At 38.8% G+C, this 15,277-nt stretch overlaps 1 protein-coding gene across 1 annotated transcript in view; it reads right to left on the bottom strand.

Moving 5' to 3' along the window:
• UTRN (utrophin) overlaps positions 1-15,277 on the bottom strand; it is a 356,589-nt gene that overhangs the window by 126,225 nt on the left and 215,087 nt on the right. Inside the window, exons 52-53 of the mRNA XM_086743718.1 lie at positions 12,784-12,956; positions 7,014-7,170 (exon numbers count right to left, since the gene is read on the bottom strand). Of these exons, the coding sequence (XP_086599844.1) occupies positions 7,014-7,170; positions 12,784-12,956 (330 nt within the window). The remainder of the gene's footprint in view (positions 1-7,013; positions 7,171-12,783; positions 12,957-15,277) is intronic.

The raw sequence follows: 15,277 nt of genomic DNA, 5'->3' as shown, positions 1-15,277 counted from the left end.
TACTGTCCTTAGGTTTCAGGTAATACCCAGCATTTTTTAATGCAATTGAAACACCATCTGATCTCATAAAAGCATACACCAGACTGAAATCCCTGAACACTTTTCTAGGCACTTACAGCTTAGAAAAAAATGTCTTGGGAGTTTCATTGATAGGTCTCTGAAATAATTTGCTCAATGTGCAGCTGCAACAAAAAAAAAAAAAGCCAATAAAATGTTGAGCATCTTCAGAAAGTACAAGAAAAAAGCCATTCTTTTACTACACTATACAACATTGATGCAATTTCATCCTAAGTATTACATGCAATACCAGTAACTACACCTCCATAAGGATATAGGGTGTCAGAAGAATGCAGAGAGATGAAGAACAGAGGTGCTTAAGGGAATATAGTAGCTGTCTCATGGGTAGAGATTAAAGATGGGTCACCAATATGCTTGTGCTCCATCACCTTCACTGACTATGCACATGGTTCACCCTTGAAGGTCAGGCCACAGCCAGTCATGGTCTTCAAGTTCAAGACACAGGAGTGCAAACAGATGGTCTGGTACATCCTAATGCATCAAGGTGTTGTGAGATTTCATTAGTAGAAGATGAGCTGCTACTACTAATGATGGAACCAGAGTGCTCTTTTGGTATGTGAGGCAAGAAGATACCAGAGAAAGAGGCACTGGACTCACAACAGCCTTTTAAGGGACAGAGAGAAATGCTGATCACAGTACTGGTTCTGCAGCGTAAGCCTGATTTCTGTCACACACATTTCCCTCCACAGCAATGTCAGAATGTCCTCTTAGATATTTGAGGGTAACTATAAACCTTCAAGAAGAATGAGCTGTATTCAGAGGTTTGAAAAAGACCCAGTGAGGTCTTAAAAGTCTATATAGGAGTCTTTGATTAAAACAAACAAGATGCTGGATCCTCAGAAAAGAGCAACATGAGATGTATATACTGATAAATACCTATATCAAAATGATAGCATTGAAAAGGCAACCCCACAGAAATATTTTATTTATTGTACTGAAAAAACTGCTTATCGTTTGTTTTTTCCACAGTAAGACAACTTGTTTTACTCTGCATGAGTGACAGAATATTTTGTTCTTTCATTACCTGAGTTATTTATTATTTTAAGTACTGATCCATTGCAACTTTCTTTACTTATCACAAGACAATCACGCCTCTAGGAACAAGCTGAAGTACAGCCAGAAGCAACATTTTTTGGTTGAAGTTAAATATACACTGCACTGGCATCCTAATTTAACACTTCATTCTTTGTGCCATACTTTTGTTTACACATCCTTCTTTTATAGAAATAGCCCAGGAATGATACACGCCTGAATCATTCATGTAACACACAAATCACTTTGAGTAAATCCTTACTGAGCAATGGCTTTAAGTCAGACTGGTTCACTTGAGAATCATCATTTAACTTCAGGCATTAACTACAGTCTTTCCTGTAACAAAATATTCCCACCCACAATTTTCACCCCTTCCTCCTAAACACACCTCAAAGAAAAGACTCTCAGTTAAAGCTTAATGAAATGTATTGTCATTGTACAGTATATTTTTTTTGTAAAGTACAATCTCTCTTTTTCACCAATAATCAACATTCAGATTTCTCAAATACGCAGAGCACTTAAAATTTCAAGAGTCCTTAAAAAACTCCTAACCATTAACAAGTTTACTCAAGCAGCTCTCAAACTGTTCAATAACGCCAACTGACTGGTGGGGAGGCTATGTCTCCTCTTGATAGAGCACATCATTTCTGAAAACACATCCTTACTTCGAAGAGCCACTTCACAGCAGCATGATATAGAACCCTCAAGGTCCTGCTTCAATCACATCCTGACCAGGTTGCAGGTCTTCCTTTAAGCAAAAGGCTCTATCGATCCTCCTCTTCCAACCACAGACTGTTTAATTCTCCTTTCTCATCCCCTCTCAGTTCACGTCTCAGTCAAAATTAATATTTCAGCAACGCAGCTGACCACCTCAATGCAGAACAGATTTTCTGCATGCTTCATATCTTATGTCATGAGATATACAACAAATTAATAAAGCCCTTTCTAGATTATAATTAAAAGCATAGACTAAGGCAGCATTGATATCATAATACTCATCTTTTGATTCTTATAGTGAATAATTCCTAACATGGAAGTAGATTTTAATATAGAAAATATCCAAGAAAAAAAAAAAGCTAGAATAATTAAGTAGGAATTAATTTAAGAATAAACCCATTGCCTGAAATTAGGCAGGTATACTGAAAGAACACAGAAAAGTTAAGGCTAGAAAAATGTTTTTTCCTCACAGACTTTTCCTGCTGGTAAAGAGAACAGTGGAATTACAGGCACCCTGAAAGGATAACAACAAGTAGAAAGCAGTTTCCAGTTGGCTAAAGTGGCAACGGCAATGGGGAGATGCACATCAGACCTCAGTAAGGAGACTTTGAAGCTGTCTCAACCAGGAGACTGAAGACCAGCCAGTGATCACAGCTGCCACAATGCATCTTACAATAGTCGATCCCTTTTTTTTTTCTTTTAATATAAAAAAGCAAGTCTTTTTTTTTTGAGATTTGAGAAAGGAGGAAGAACTAGGTAGCAAACTTTCTCATAGAACCAGAATCTTCAGGGAACTAGTAAAAGGAACAGGCTGACAGGAATTGTTCCCACAGAGGAAAACTCTAAAGCGGCAAAGTAAAACAGAAAAAAAAAAAACTTTTTTTGCTAAAGTGGCAAAGTAAAACAGAAAAAAATACTTGCAACTTTCAGCATTTGATTACTTTAACAAACCAAATCTGAAATATGAAATACATAGACAACAACCCAAAAAAGTCTGAAGAGTAAATGAAATATTAATGACCCATCCATAGACATAAAATTACCAATCAGACATTCACAGGTCCTTGGCCAATTCATTCTGAGCTCAGACGAAGCTAAGTTAAGCCTCTCTGTGATCCAAGACGCATGCATTATTTAGTATTAGCTAGACATTTCTTCATTTATGCAGACGGATGCCAACAGGATTTATGTGAGACGGTACCCATTTCTGCTTAATTTGAAATGTCCTCTTCTCTCTCTCTGAAAGCTAAACCACAGTGATTTATATCATTTAGGCAGTCTTTGAATTTCAGCACAAGCACATTTTCAAAAAGCTACTCAGGAACTCTTCCAGCGGAAAAGCGAGACGCAAAGCTCTCAGTCCGTCTCCAAAGAACAAGGTGTCAGCATCCGCATTGCCTCCTTCTGTACACAGGTGTGACTCCAGGTATTTCCATATGCACAAAACCAGCCCACTGATCATTCATGGTACTTTTGTGACTTTTCTTTTTTGTCAGAATAAGATATCCACATAAGGGCAGCCTTTTGAGGTCTTGGGGAGCAGGGTGCTGTTTTCCTTGCTGTTGTTGGAGGGTTTTTTTGTTTGTTTTTTGGGGTTTTTTTTCATGTTCTATGCAGCTGACCAAAATTTGCATAACACACTTTAAAATCCTAAATTAACATTCATAAGGAAGACTAGGAAAGAACAGAATGAAAGGGAAAATCTGAGCTGGTAAGGACAAGGAACAGTGAGAAGCTGGAATGATGGGAAAAATACTGGGAATAAACTCTGAAGAGGCAGCTGCCTTCACCTTTTTTTCCCCCTAAAGCCACTCCTTGTGTCAGTACCTTCGAAATGAGTTTTCTACACTTCAGAGTGTTAATGTCGCCTCAGCTATAGGTTCACTTCATACAGATGACTTTTTAACTCACATACTGTTAAACTTCCTCTCAGTGTCCCAAAGCATTTATGAATTTTCCAATATTCTTGGGACTGCCACCACAGACCATGTTCAAAGACATTTTGAGAATAATTAAAACAGGAAATTCATGCTCCCTTACTTAAGTTTCCTCATGCCCTGTCCCCTGCAAGACACAGAGCACAATTCAGCCTCCAGACAGGATGTGCTCACTGTTCGACTGTGCTTAGCATTTAATGTGATACGACTATGAACTACTACAGATGATGGAAGTTTGGCTGAACAACACAAAAATCAGTGCAAAATTTATAAGTATCTGCTACATCCTGAAAGATTCTGTTAATCTGGAAAATATAGGCTAAATCTGTAGCCCTGTAGCTCTGATTCAGGTGACTAACATTTCTGTGGGTAATGTTTGTTTTTAAAGCACAGGGCAATGATTGATATTTAAAACGAAAACATGTTTAAAAGTCAAATTGCAAACCATTTACTTCCTCCTGTCCAAACAGACCTCAGTAGCACACAAACAATGTGAGCTAACCCAAACTGTCATATAATACTGTATGTATTTACCCAGCACCGCTGAAGCAAAGCACTGAGCAGGGGAGATACTCAGAGAGGGAAAGAGCACTAACATTAGTGTCATTAAGCTGAAGTAAGCAATTCATCAAGGGGGAAAAAAGTAATTTAATAAAGAGAATTAATAACTAGAGGCAAAAAGCAAAGCAAGCAAGAAAGATTGAGGACCCAGAAAGATAAGGAGCAAGAATAATAAGTAACACTTCAACAGAAAGTGAAATGTCACATGTCAATAACTCATCTTTGGTACGGCACCTGTTAAGATTGTTAGACAATAATCGTTCAGCCATCATCTAAGAAATATCCACCATTGAATACTGTGCTCTTGCTTGTGTAGGCATACGAAACCCAAAGTGATGTACAGGGTCACTCTAACTGTGTGCCGTTGCAGTCCATTAATATAGCTCATATTAAATACTGAACTGGGACATCTATATCCAATATTCACAGTGACATTGCAAGAATATTGCCTGCTTGAAAAACGAAAGAATAATCTCTAAAAGCTCCTAAACAGACACATTAGAGTCTTAACCTCAGCACATAACAAAATATCAGTTATTTTTTTAAACATAAGGGCAAGGATTAAACAACCCAGAAGTGTTCTCTCCTCCACACTACTGCAGGTCAGTAGTGACCCAAATGAGCCATTCAGCATCATTCCTCCTAAATTTTTCTGCTTCAGGATGATGTACAAAATCTACAATTTTTATAAATTGATTTGAGATCTTCAAAAAAAGAGGCACAAAGTATCATTTGTTATTATCAGGTTGTACTGAGTCTGGCTGAGATGGAGTTAATTCTCCCCACAGCAGCCCTCACAGTGCTGTGCTTTGTATTGGGAGCTAGAAAGTTGTTTTGGCTATTGCTTTGGCGGGGGGGATTTTCATTATGACACTTGTCTTCTGGAGAAACCACTACTTCCTGGGAAGTGGCTGGACATAGCCTGCTAATGGGAAGTAGAAGCAAGGGGTAATGGTTTTAAAACAGAGGGAGGTAGATTCAGACTGGATACAAAGACGACATTTTTTACAATGAGGGTGGTGGAACATGGGAATAGGTTGTCCAGAAAGGTGGTAGATGCTTCATATCCCTGGAAACATTCAAGTCCAGCTCGGATGAGGCTCTGACCAACCCGATCTGGTTTGGAGATGTACCTGTTCCTTGCAGCGGGGTTGGACTAGATGATCTTTAAAGGTCTCTTCCACTCCAAACTATTCTATGATTCTAAGTAGAGAATAAATCTTTTGTTTTCCTTTGCTTTATCAAACTGTCTTTATTTTAACCCATGAGGTTTTTTACATCTTATTTTCTCCCCCCATCTTGTCCTGCTGAGGAGGGAAGTAATAGTGCAGCTTGGTGGGACCTAGTGTCCAGCCTAGGTCAACACATCACACATGCATATACTATAATCTAGCATGAGACACAAACAAGCCCTCAGAAAATGACCTGTAGAGATCTATCACCTCCCACTGACCTCCTTCAAAACATATTTGGATCTGTTCCAGTCTTTTATTGCTCTTTGGCACTAGTAATCCACCATTTGATCATTATAAAACACTCACAGCAGATGTGTCTACAAAGAGAGCATGATGACTTAAGTGGATAAGAACAGGAAGAGATGAACTCTCAAGAAACAAAGATGCTGAGTTTATGCTAATAACTTTACTTTAGAATACTAAATTTAGGAGAAACATACGCACATTTCCTTAAGCTCTTCCATTTTGGAGCTAGGTCTCGTAAGTGCTGCTCATGTCAGGCTACTTCTACCGTAGTTCCTCACAGTACTCTAAGTAAGCATTTCTGTATTACTAAGTGTTTTCCCAAATTTAATTTTTGCCCTCACTGAACACCACAGTAGAAAAGACATCAGCATTGTACTGGCAAAGGGGAACATAGTCGTCGTGCAATTAGCTATATAAAGCTGCATTTGTTCTCCGTCCCTGTTTATACAACACAGAAAAACAAGTATGATAAGATGGAACCAGCTTTACTAGAATGAATTTCTCCAATGGCAAATACATCCTAACGATTAGTGATCAGAGTCAGTGAGACAGACTCTACATTTTACACGAATTAAGATACGTTGTAGATGCAACAGTTTTTAATTGCCAAAAAATAGGTAGGCATTAACAACCTACTATCTACAAAACCAGAACAGAACAATCAAAACGAGAGAGCTGGAGTAGTGTGTTATAGTTACAACAGTACAAGGCACAGGTTAAGTTCTAGTTCTCAAAACCAGTTTTGAGTCGTCTTTGCAGTATAAAGCTGCATGAGGTGGGAGGCTGCTATTACTGGTCAATTTAGTAACCTGTAGAAACCCACTTTACATAATTTTACTGAGTTTACATTCAACATTGCTTCCACAATTCTTGTTCAGGTCTTATTTTTGTACACCTACCTTAACTTTACTTAGAGTAAAATAACAGTGCTATGTGGTAGGAATCAAAAAACATCACAAAACATTTTTTTTTTTTAAAAAGTGTTTGGACTGAATATATGTATTAGAAATCCTTTAGATGAAGTTTTATACAGAGTATCTTAGTTGTGCTTTATTGGGCAAGGTGAGGAAGAAAAAGGGGTAGAGACCCAGACCTTTTTTTCTAGAACTCAGTCACTAGGAGGTGTTCAGAATTTCTCCTGTACTCAGATTTGCTTCATTCTATCATTCAGAGTAGCATACTTATCCATACAATTTAAGCAACTTACTTTGCAGTGGTCATACTGTTGCTGTAAGGTTGGAACATCCCCTCCAATGGGCATTTGCTTCTTCAGTTCTTCATCTTTCGCATTCAGCCATTTGATTAACTCTTCCAGGGATGTCAGCAATCTGTTCCATTTCTCTGCACTGGCCTCCAAGTGAGCCCTGTGAAACAACATCAAAACATCTTTAAAGCCCTGAATGGCAAAACCAGCATGGGAATACAATAAATAAATAAATTTTCTCCATCATTACTACAGGAGTGTTTCAAGTGTTTAACTGCAAAGCAACTTCATGTTAAAAGTCTCTACTTAAAACATTTTGCACAGTGAATCAAGAATCAAAATAAGCAGGGGAAAAATAGGGGAACACAGACAAATATGTACCTGATGTTTTAACTTATCTAAAACTTTGAACACTGCATGTCTATGCAACAAAAACAAATGTTTTGATTTGTTGGGACTCCACCACTGCAGTGCGTGAGGTACAAACATCACTTTGTGAGCTAAAGCACTGCAAAACTCAACTCTTTCATGCCAGGACCTTGACTTTCCAGCAGCAAAAGCAAGTTCCTCGAGCATTGACCAACAGCAAATTGCCTGTGCTGATGAACATACTAGTGTCACACATTATTTAATACATGACCTTTAGTCAATGGTGAGTTACTAGAGAATTAACCCAGTGACTCTCTCCCCTTCAGTTTAATTGACAAAAACCCTGGATTCCACAATACCCTTTCTATCATTTTCAAAAAAGGCCTTGACTTGATGGCTTCTCCCTGCAGTGCCTACACAGCTGCAGAGAAATCTTTGACAGGGACCACTTGCCCCCCTTTTCCTGGCATCGTTCTATGTTATGGATTCATTTGAGACCAGCATGTACTTAGTTTATATCAGTAAACAACAACTGATTTCTCCATGCAGGTGATGGAGTAGAGCTAAGTCCTTTTCAGTGCAGTCTGACACCAGCTCTGCACCTTCCTGCCCCGCTTCTGACAGATCAGTGAACTGAACTTTACTACTGTTTCCTACCTTTTCCCTATCCTTCATTTTGCGCATGGTTTTTTATCTTTTCTTCTGATTCACTGTAACTTGTATCTCAAAACTTTCATCTGTCTTCTCTTGTATTATCGGCTTAAATGGCATTTGAGTAAATGTTTGGGACTGATATGACAATGGTTGGAGTGAAGGGGTGACGTGCTTCAAGGGCAATTTCAAGGCAAAGGCTTGGGTTTGGGTATGCTGGGATCTCCCACGCATACTAGATTAGATGAATCAAAAAAGTAGTCAGTAAGAGTGCATGGGAGGGAAAAAGACACAAAGAAAAAAAATCGTAGAAAAAAAAAAAATCACATTTCTAAAAAGGATAAACTAACTTTAGGAGGAGGAACCTATTCTTCTTCACTCTATTGAGGAAAGTGCTTAGGTAATCACTTGGGGAAAAAAAAATTAAAGTACTTGCTAGAAGTGACATTTTACTGCTTACAGTTTTGTGCATCTCGGTTTCTACTGTCCCTTATTGCTCTCACTGATACCTTTCTATCGACACTGAATTCAAGCCAGCTGCTCATAGCCCAGGCCCAAACAGCTGAGTCAGCATCCTGCCTTGCACTGAATTACAACCAAGCTACTGCATTTGTGGTTATACCAGTACAGGGGAAGAGCATCCTGCAGGCCTTGGCCTGCAGACCAGCAGCTCCTGAATGAAACATAGTGTCTCGGATCTCCTGGCCTGTTTTCAGTTCTTTAACCAGAACTACTCTCAAGGCAATCAATGTTCTTCCCGTATGGATGGTATTAACTCTACAGCAAGCCAGTGCACAAGGTACCTGCTGCTTCACAGCTGGAGCATTCACCACAGTTGGCCCCTGAAGCCCCCAGCCATGCACAGGGGCACACTTCCAACAGCATAGGGTGGTACACACACGATGTTTACCTTCTCCTTTTCACAACTAGCTTGATGTTCCATCAAAAATGCCCTCAGAAATACCAAGCTGCAAAGTATTGCATGTATGTTACCCTCAGGTGCTAGGCACTCAGAACCAGCCCTCCTTTCTGGAAGTGAAAACCAAGTTATACACTCTATTAATCAGGCAGAGGACACTGCTCTCTCATCTAAGCCAACAGAGCCCACATTTGAATTGATAGCTTTGCTGTTAGACTCACAAATTGTTACAAAAATAAAGCACCTTTATGATTTTCTAGAAGCAACCACAATTAAAATGTTCAGATCTGCAGTTTTCAATTACATTTGACAGCGAAATCTCTATTTGTCATGATTTATTACTATATCTAGCACATTTAAGCAGCTCTCACTTCTAAAAACTGGCACTCTTTGAAACTTCAAGATTCTGCTCTAATTATTTAGCGGAATCCTTCTACACAAAATGAATTGGAGTTTTGTAAGGGAGGAAAAAAACCCTGCAACTAGTTAAAGGGCAATTTAAGGGTATTCACTGTTAATTTAACATTCAGTGCAATAACATTAATACTGAAAATATCTAATTTGATATTAATGTGAATTATGTGGCATATGATACTAGATTAAGTGCACTGTAATTTACCACTAATGAGTAGCCATGTGCATGTCAGATTAATGAAAGTAGCAAAATATCACTAGCAGTTGGTTTCAAAGTCCAGTGCAAGCTAAACTTGTGGGGGTAGAGCAGTAAGAGGTGGGGAGGAAACGGACTACACTAACAGGGACTTTAAAATTCTTCTCTGAACACAAAGTGCGCTAACTTTTCTCTAGAAAGGTCAGAAAGACATTAAGGGGGAAAAAAAAAACGCACACAGGAAAACATCAGCCTGGATTTTTCCTGAATGTTACCCTTCTAATCTTATCAGAAACAATACTGAAAATAAAAGGGAGATGCAGCAGTAGCTGAAGAGTGGACTCAAGCATTAATTTCTCCTGGGGACCAGAGACACATGCATTCAGTAAACCCTCTGCAAAGCAAATAGGAGCAAGGGAAGCAAGATATGGTCCAATTTGCATTTCAGTGTGAAGCGCTGGTGTCACATTTACATTTGTCATACAGACATTATCAAAAAGAGTCAATAAACTGTGTTGGAATTCTTAAATGTTCCTTGGGCTTCTTTGCTTTCAAATACATGATTTCTGGCATTTGTTTTGGAATTAGTACTTCTACCAATACACAACCTGCAAGCAAAGCTTCATGTATTTGTGCTCATGTGACAAATGAATTTGCAATCTCCAGGGATTTGCCAGGTCAGGTGGTAGTTTAAGAATCTGCTCTGATAAAAATACAGGTGAGTTACAGATGATTGTTCAGGTTGGAGCACTGGTTGGAGCAATATTCCCCAGCATCAACCACCTGGTATTCAGAAGCAGTCCTAAGGGAATCCTGGATTAGCCCAAGAAACACATGCTCCCATCCAGCTGACCAGACTGAGTGCCCCTCTCTTCCACCCAGGCTGAATAAAATCATCCAGAAGAGCAGCAACTCTGACATAACTCCCCTTTTGTTGACCCGGAGAGGATCTCTTCACAGCTGGAGACCTCAGCTTTTGTTTCTGTCCCAGAGGTAACACTTTCCCTGCTGAGTGACAAGGGAACACATGGAATAAAGAGACTGGTGGGTGGTCTAAATATAGAGATTCCTTCTCTGTTTCTCCCATACTTTTACCTCTACCCTCCCCCAAGCACTATCACCTTTGCACATTCTGCTCCAGGAGAGAAGAATCTCTCCTAAACATTTGGCTTTAAAGGGCAGACCCACACAAATCTGCAGCTTTGTTTTCTTCCTGGGAATAAGATAATAGAGAAAAAGAAAGAACTGTGAAAAAGCCTACGAGTAATTTCAAGGAGAGGTACAGTCCTCTCAGATGGTGTCATAGTCACTTACAAGTACAGGTTTAGGTAGTTTCCATGTATTTAAAAATATGGCACAAGAGTGCTGCTTTTTCAGTTTGGAACTCTCTTTAGTTACAACAGCAAGGAAGTAAAGCCAACGCAGTGACTACTATCATCAGCTCCGAGGAACGAAGAAATGAAGAAAAGCTCATACTATCTCTAAGGGAGAGCCGTACTTTCAGCAATGAAAAATCAACCTAATCAGAATGTACACATAGCTGAAAATATAAAAAAAAAAACCCAAACTTTAAGAAACCTTAATTTAGAAGCACTATCCCAAACTAAAACCCATAACAAAACAATCAGATTTTTCAATCATCATACAGTTAGTATCTAACACAGTTACAGGCTGCTCTCACAAGACTCATCCATACAATTTTGCTTTCCAATTCATCCTTGAAATAAGGTACAGCAAGAAAGCAAAAATTGAAGACAAAGAACTACATCAACACACAACTTCATATCAGTTCTATGCTTTGTTATTTCCCTGTGAAGGCTTTCATCACTCTTGCGTGAGTTAGAAAAGTTAACTGCAATCAAAGAACAGAGCAAAATACATGAACTCAGAAATGCTACGCTCCTTTCAGTGGCGACTGAGATTTGAGAGGTTAATTTACCTCATATTTGCTCCTGTATTCTCTTTCCTGTCTGTCTACTACTTGCAGCTCAGTGACATGTAGCTCTGCAGTATTCACTGCACAATCACTGTCTCTGTATGACTGCCTTGGAACTCACAGCTAGCCAGGGTAAATAGCTTGAAGGCCCCTTTTTCTGGCCATCAATTTCTCCTAAATGTGATCAACCTCAGGAAAGGCCAAGCAACAGAATTGTTCTTGCTAGAACTCCGCAGTTGCTAAATTATTACCTTAGCAGCACAGTTTCATCTTTCTCTCACATTGACTTATTTGTGAGTAGAGTTCGTAACAGCCCAAGTTTAATAGCTCTTGTATTAAATGGTTGTGTGCTGGGGTCAGTCTCTGCAAGCCCCCACACCAAGCTGCTTGGTTCCTCTGGTTCAAGCTCTGCCTGTGGGCTTTCATGGAGCTGATTTACCTGTTTCACTTAACTGTTTATCAAGTTGGTGATGGCATAAGCAGAGATGAAAAGTAAACGTCACACCTTCCCCTCTATCTCACTCTTTCAAACTCTTGGGCCTCAATTCTAAGCTCAACTCATTTTTCTGGCCTTTGAAAAATTCATATGAATGCTTAACAGTGTTCTGTTTTATTAAAAGAATAGTGTCCTTTAATCAACAAGCAAGCAGCTGCAATTAAAAGCTCTAGAAATTCTTTTCTATGTAATTCTTTTTAATGCGGAATTTTATTCACATAAATGAATATGGCAATATCTACTTCCCCAATGACATGACAAAGATTTTAACATTGACTACACTTGGATAGTCAGTGAGCTTGGCACTGGTAGGGTCAAAAAATTGTAAAGTGCACTCCTTCATTAATATGTATTTTAAATCATTTCTTAGTTGAATAGCTGCAATTAAAAAAAAATACTACCAATATGGATCAAGACACTTAAGAAGCAAGTTCTATCAGATTATTCATTTTAGTGGTAAAAACAAAACCAACAACAAACTCCTTATTTCTCCTCCCAATAACGGTAGATTTCACGAATTACTTAATTGACATTGCTGTTGATTTACAATAAGGAAAATTTCAACATACTTTCTGGAAAATTTAGTACAGATTGACAAATTACAACTGCACAGCTCTGGAGAGAGAAGTAGTTAAGTCTGTATGGTGAGTGCACTAAGGTTCGATATTTGTGCTCAGGGGTCCTTTATGGAAGGAAATAGAGATTTCTCTTCAATGCCGTGGTCATATTTCTCAAACCCTTTAGAAGACAGCAACTGAGCTACATTCATGTCTTGACATTTTCATTACTTACCTGATGTTAGCTGACTTCGCTTTCAGGTCATTCCAGCGTTGGTTCATGTCATCAAGCCGGTGCTGGAGCAGTGCAGCTTCCTCAGAGTTTCCTAAGGCTTTTACCATCTTCTGTCTGTTTCCATCAATGCTTTTAAAGATGTCATTGTGGGCATCAATCTCAGCTTGTATGTCCTGAAATATCAACAAGTAAAGTCCAAACGTCTTAGTTCTCTTAATAAAGGAAGAGAGATTTTATTCTCATAAGTACTCCTAAGCACTAGGAGAGAGCACATAGCCTGACTTTCTTGAGTAACTCTGAAAAGAGATGCAGAGGGGAAAACCTGCAACCCTATTCACATCATTATAAAAGGTCTACCTTTCTTAAGTGTGAGAAAAGAAGTTGGAAAGTCATCCTTGACTGTGAAACAGGACTTACAACTATAAACATGAAGTTCCCTGCATGTTTTTGTAGCACTGAAGGTGCTGTCCAAACACTGCAGAAACTTTAGACAGCCCAGCGAAATTCAAAGTCTACACAGAGCTTTAGGTCATGTGCAATTAAATCTTTTAACTAAAACCTATGTCCTTAAACGACAGCTACCACAAGCTCATCTTTACAATGAAACTCCTGTACACCACAGCCTGCAATATATGCAGAGGTAAACATAAAACAGCAGGATGTACTATAATCTGAATTTCATAGTAAATACTGAAAAGAAGAGGAAGTGCTTGTGATTTCAATCCAGCTTACTCACTTTTCCTCCCCTTAGAAATTAAAGATACTTTATTCTCTGATCTACCATCTGCCTCAAGAAGCACATTACAGATGCTGTCTTCATCTAGCCGAGCACAGTATTATTTTTAAAACACATGGTAAGAGCAAATAAAACTTCCTTCATCACCGCCAATGCTTTCTAGCATCCATACATTGATGTATACTCTAACAGAGCAATGTAAATGTGTAGAGACCCAGGAGGTGTCCTGGCTGTCTCAATAAGATTAATCAGCGAAGATTGCGACAGGAACTTCATGCAGATATAAGTACACTTCTTTTGCAAAGGAAGAAATTAAATAACTGAAATCCCTTAAAGGTTTTCATTCTTCAGACAGCTCCTTAGTAATCTCCACCTGTTCCCAGGAGCAGGAAAGGAGGGGGCTCTTGTACTTCCCCATCCCCAAGATATAGTCTCGCATCTTAGAATGGCTCCTTGCACATCTACAAATGACAGTTGGAAACAGTGGAAAATTAGCTATGAATTTGAGACTGCAAGAAAGGTTACTTCAGTTATGAAAGAATTAAAAAAAAAAAAAAAAAGACACAGCTGGAGAAGTGGAGGAGGAGAGACAGAGAGGGAAAAATGGGGAGGGAAGGGCAGGCAAAAGAGGGAGCAGGCAACAGTGAAGGTGTGGTTCTCCAGCTGAGCTATTATGTGACTTTGAACAACTACCTATTCTTTGCCCTGAGTTTCACTACTTTAAAACAGGTAAAAAGACACTTTGGCTGTCTTTAAACCATCCTGATAAAAATCACCATTCTGAAAATAGGTACAAGCAATGGCATTTAAAATGAAAAACCAAAATGGAAGTGTCTGATGATCAATAAACCCAAATAAGACAGCATAGTCATCAGTTAAAAAAAAAAAAAAAAAAACAGATGCTTATCTGAAAATATTTGCAGCTCCTGTCCTTATGACTCCAGTATGCCAGTAGACCCAGTGAAAACCAGCTCAAGTTCACACAGCAGGAAATACAACCACGTACAGCAGCTGCAGTTTCAGTTGCACACTAATTAGTGCTACAAAAGCCTGGTCATGTCAAATCCATTTCTATGTCTCTTTAAAGTTACAAAAGAAAACTTCATTGAAAACAAACTGATCTCTAATCTTCCATTCTACAGTCATGACATTCATTCTAAAGCTATCGAGAACCTTCATAAAGCATTCTAACTTTGACTACATTTGAGAGGACACTTAAGCATGCACACTTAAAATGTTTCATTCAAAATGGGTTTGATTCTTGCATTTGCCAGTTATCATGTTACAGTGATTAAGGCACAGTAAATCTGCTGTTTGTATTCTTGTGACCCATCTGTGATGGGCATGTTGTGACAGCTCAGTTCAAAGAATCAATTTTCCTAATTAACGTATCTTTCTTTTTTCTGATTTCCATTTTCCAAGAACAGGACTGATATTAAAGTTACCAAATGCTAATGCATCACAGGTCTCAAAAAAAAAAAAAAAAAGAGGAAGAGAAATCCAAATAACATGTCCCACATCAACATACACATAAAAGTAGTGCAGCAGGATGGTGGCATGTGAAAGATGGCTAACAGCAACAGAAGACATATTAAGTTAGTTATTCCCCAAAAGATCTTGAGCATTTTTATTCAGGTATTCTCCTCTGTTGGAAGGCTAACAAGGATGATGGGCTCCCATTCTGTCCTAAGATTGTTGTAACTGGTAACGATTGGTAATAATGTCCTTTACTCACTGTGTTATCGTAATCTTTCAATT

This window comes from Chlamydotis macqueenii, chromosome 3 (assembly GCF_036417535.1).
Source record: "Chlamydotis macqueenii isolate bChlMac1 chromosome 3, bChlMac1.mat, whole genome shotgun sequence".
NCBI lineage: Eukaryota > Metazoa > Chordata > Aves > Otidiformes > Otididae > Chlamydotis > Chlamydotis macqueenii.
This window is presented reverse-complemented; position numbering and strand designations above follow the sequence as displayed.